Here is a 4,161-nt window from a genome sequence, read left to right as displayed (position 1 = left end):
TTATCATTAATAAACACAAATTTTCAAAAATCATATTTGCAAAACTGAAAGCATTATAATGTTCTTTGGAATGTTTTGGCATCATTGATATCAGTTTTGCATCAAGAGAGAAGTATTCTACAAAAGCATAAATAAAATAATCTTTATTTAGTGACATTAAAATTAGAGAAATAATCAAATATATGAAGAAATAACAAATGCATCAAAAATAAAGAAATGAAGAAATAACAAATTGTATCTGCAGTTTTTCTTTTCCTCTTAATTACCAAGATCTCTGGGCATGAACCCGAACATTCCAATCAAACTCTCTTTTCTCTCTCCTTTTTACAGTATTAAGATTTTGACTTTTAGTGAAAACCTCTAAACCATACAACAATCCCAATCAAACTCTTATCTCATGAATGATCGATCTCTTCCTTGAAACTCTCCAAGATTTGGATGCATAAATTTAGAATTCTCCTTCACAACTTCCTTTCTCCTAACCCTTTTCATTTTCTCTACCTTCATCACATCAGGATCGGAAATGCCAAGATCGTCACTTGAAGCTGAATCTTTACTTATTGAATCCGCAGAAGTAGCGATGTTGGTTTGGTACTTTTGAGAAAGTTCCATTACAATATGTGTAATTTCATCTTTCCGCACACTTGTGTCTAGAATCTTGACTATCTCAGAACCCACGACGTTTCCTTGGCGCAAATTTACACAGTCTTTGTCAAACTGAAGCCCAAATCTTTGGACGAACAAGCTCCTTATGTGTTGAAGATCCTCAAGCTCGCCAATTCTTGATGCAGCAAATATCATTCCGGCCATTGCTTCTTTAGTTTCTTCCAGTAACAAATTAACATCGCTAGATAGAGAAACACGAGGAAATTAGGGTTTTTGAATCGTTTAGGTTTACTTTCGTTACCGTATATTACAAGTTATCAAGAAAAACTCACCTTTCATGTTTCAAAGAAGATATATTCTGCAAGATGGATGTGCAGAAGAGCTCGACCTGATCGTATGCCGATAACCTTCTCTCATCTTCATAGAATTGCTTCGCCTAGGAATTAAATTTGCAAACCCGGAAAAGAAAGATGGGTCAAGAGAAAGTTTAACCAACAAATTACGCGATGTGATAGAGATTTTGATAAAGTAAGCGGAATCTACAAGCTGATTGAGATTAATCTCAGATACCTTTGGAAGAGCTTCTGAAAAGCGGCCATTAGAGAGGAGCTGAGTAATATCGGACCGGGATTGTCTGACCATACACTCTCTACGACTCCGATGTAATTTAATAGAACATAGCAGATTCTGGATATGGAGTTTGCTGCAAACAAGACAGATTAATTATAAGAAGATACTCGAAACAGAAGCAGAATCTTATCCGTGTAAGGCAAGTAAACAAAGTTTCTTACCACTTTGAAGCTTTTCGCCATCTTGAAGAACGAGATCGATCACCAAAGACGTTACTAAAGCACCCAAACTTTGATTTTGTTTTCTTGGCACACATAATTTTATTTTACTTTCCTCCGTAAGAATGTGAAAAGATTCTTATAAGTAAGGCCTAATAATGAGATGTGAATATATATAGCGAAAAATCTACATATATTATCCTTAAAATGTGGTAAATTAAAGATTTTTTTTTTTTTGGTAAACTGGTAAATTAAAGATATTTACTAGTATGATTTAATTGTGTATTAAATCTGGAAAACCCCGCTTTTTTCTTTTCCGATATGGAATGTGAAAATCTAAATGCATTAAACGTTCTTTGTATTAACAGATTCATCAGTAACTTAGCTAAGGAATACAAAAAGTTCGTTCATGAGTTTGCATTCCATTTAGAGGCCGCAATTTAATCGTCGCCTGTTATTTTTTAATCAAGATTTTAGTTTTAGAAAGGACGATGAATGAAATCATCATTGTCTTCTACTTTTTTTTTTTTTTGGTGAATATCATTGTGTTCTACTTTTGTTCAAACCATTGGGAATATGTAGACTAAATCCAAATGTTTCGATCTAAAAACCAAAAGAAAAAAAATCGAAACTGATTAATCTATTTAACATATCAAACCAAAAACGAAACAAATATTTACTGTATCTTTAAAAATCATTTATTATTTCTAAATCTTAAAATTGAATAGAAAAATTAATGATCTTTTCTTGTCAAAGATAAAATAAAATTGTTGATCATATAAAGATATATACATATAGTATACTTATCCAAAGGAAATTATTAAAAAAATCTAAATTATAAATTTCGTAAAAGGAATCAGTTTTACAAGCTATTATTTGTAGACTTGGAAGTAGTAATATAAATATATATTTTTTGTTTCTTTTTTTTCATTAATAACTTAGGAATTGAGAACCAAAACTAATTTTATGGGCTGGTGAACTTCATTTTTTTTTGTCATTTAAATAATCTAAAGTGGTAATAAAAAAAATCAAAAATTGATCTCTTTAGTCGTAAATATAAAATTAGTGGAACACCATGATTAGTTGATCTTTTTACCAGAAGATATTATAAACTATTGATGAGCATAGTCAAGCCCAAGTATCATAGCAATATGGGCCTTTTTATCAGAAAGTAGCATAAATCCATTAGACTAAGCTCACGAAAAAAAGATTGATGCGTTAAACAAAGGTGATCATTACTTAATGAGTTAATTAATGGTACTACAGTATATGTTATGCGTGCATGACTTAACATATTTGAATATTTCAGTGAAAAAGAAAGACGACCGACAAACCGGAAGAACGAGTTACCGGTAAAACCGACGCCTATTATCTCTATACTATTAAATCTATATATACATTTTTGAATACAATTATGAAATAAATCCTGGCTTTCACTACTATTTACAATGGAATGCCACTGGATTTAATTCTTAAGATTTGGGAAATTAAATAAAAGATATGAAAAAAAGATTTTGGCTCCAAAGATCTTGCTTAAATATGATGTTTCCTTTTTTCGTTAACGATTTTAAAGCAAGTTTTGTTATATTTCTGTTTGTTTTCTTAATTAGTTAATTTACACTAATTGTATTTGATTAATTTTTTTTTTGGTTGTAACTATGATTCATAATCAACACTAAACTTAGATTTTTAGTTGGTTTTGATTATAACTATAGTAAGCAACATCTATATATTATTACTTTATTATAATAAAAACATTACAACTATATGTTTTTTAAAGCAAACTTATAAATTGACTCGAATTGTATATGTTTTTAAATAAAAATATTATTAAAAAGAAATATAACAAAATGATGTTTAATTTCATGGGACGGGTTATATGGTGGGACGGGTTTGGGTCGATATTAATACGGGACGGTATACTACGGGTGAAATCCTAGGATTAACAATCAAATACAGTTATATAATCTTAAACACTAAATAAAATAAATAATATTAACAAAAAAATACAACTTAAAATTTAAAAATTATTGTTATAAAAAATCGACCCGAAGTATCGCGGGGTAATATATATAATATATACATATGTAAGTATATTTAACCAAACAAAACAATAGGTTATATCTATAGATAATTTTCAAACTTTGTTTAAAGTATAGCCCCGCGGTGTACCGCGGGTTAAAATCTAGTGAGAAGTACAAATGCAAATGAGTCGGGTCAAAATCAGAAGATTGATCCAAACTTCTGAAATCGGATCTTTCAATTTTTTTGGAATATGATTTCTAATTAATATTAAATAATAAAAAATCAAACTAAAATAAAATATTTATTGAAATCAAATAAAATATGATTGTATTTATGGTAACTAATTATAAAAGCATATTCCGAACAATACTATACATTAATTACGTAGAATATATTTGTTCATATATTTTTGGAACTAATTCCATAACAATCAACGTTTTTGTCATTAATTTTGCTTATTTTAGCCAATTAGCATTAATTGAAAGATATTTTACTTGCTTCAAAAGATTTCTAGAAAATTTATCACAACTAACCCATCTATTTTATAAATTAAATAGATATTTTTATTTTGGTCGTGTAAATTAAATAGATATGAAATCCATGTAACTAATTTTAATTTAATTAAATTAAACGAAATTATGGTATTTTCATACTTATAACTTACCAAAGAAGTTTAATTTTAAAATTATAAAGATTTCTTGAATATGATTTTTAGAATTATTCAACAAGATGATAAATATTT

At 28.5% G+C, this 4,161-nt stretch overlaps 1 protein-coding gene across 1 annotated transcript; it reads right to left on the bottom strand.

Moving 5' to 3' along the window:
• Nucleotides 1–209: 209 nt before the first annotated feature.
• On the bottom strand, nt 210–1,600 carry LOC9321157. Its single transcript, XM_021032983.1, has 4 exons — nt 1,398–1,600; nt 1,177–1,309; nt 939–1,042; nt 210–847 (listed from the first exon to the last, which is right to left on the bottom strand). Exons 1-4 carry the CDS (start codon nt 1,490–1,492, stop codon nt 391–393), a joined length of 789 nt encoding a protein of 262 aa, XP_020888642.1. The 5' UTR covers nt 1,493–1,600; the 3' UTR covers nt 210–390.
• Nucleotides 1,601–4,161: the final 2,561 nt, after the last annotated feature.

Source organism: Arabidopsis lyrata, assembly GCF_000004255.2.
Source record: "Arabidopsis lyrata subsp. lyrata unplaced genomic scaffold ARALYscaffold_3, whole genome shotgun sequence".
In the NCBI taxonomy this organism is placed as follows: domain Eukaryota; kingdom Viridiplantae; phylum Streptophyta; class Magnoliopsida; order Brassicales; family Brassicaceae; genus Arabidopsis; species Arabidopsis lyrata.
The sequence above is the reverse complement of the archived record's forward strand: the minus strand, read 5'-3'. Positions and strand labels throughout refer to the sequence as shown.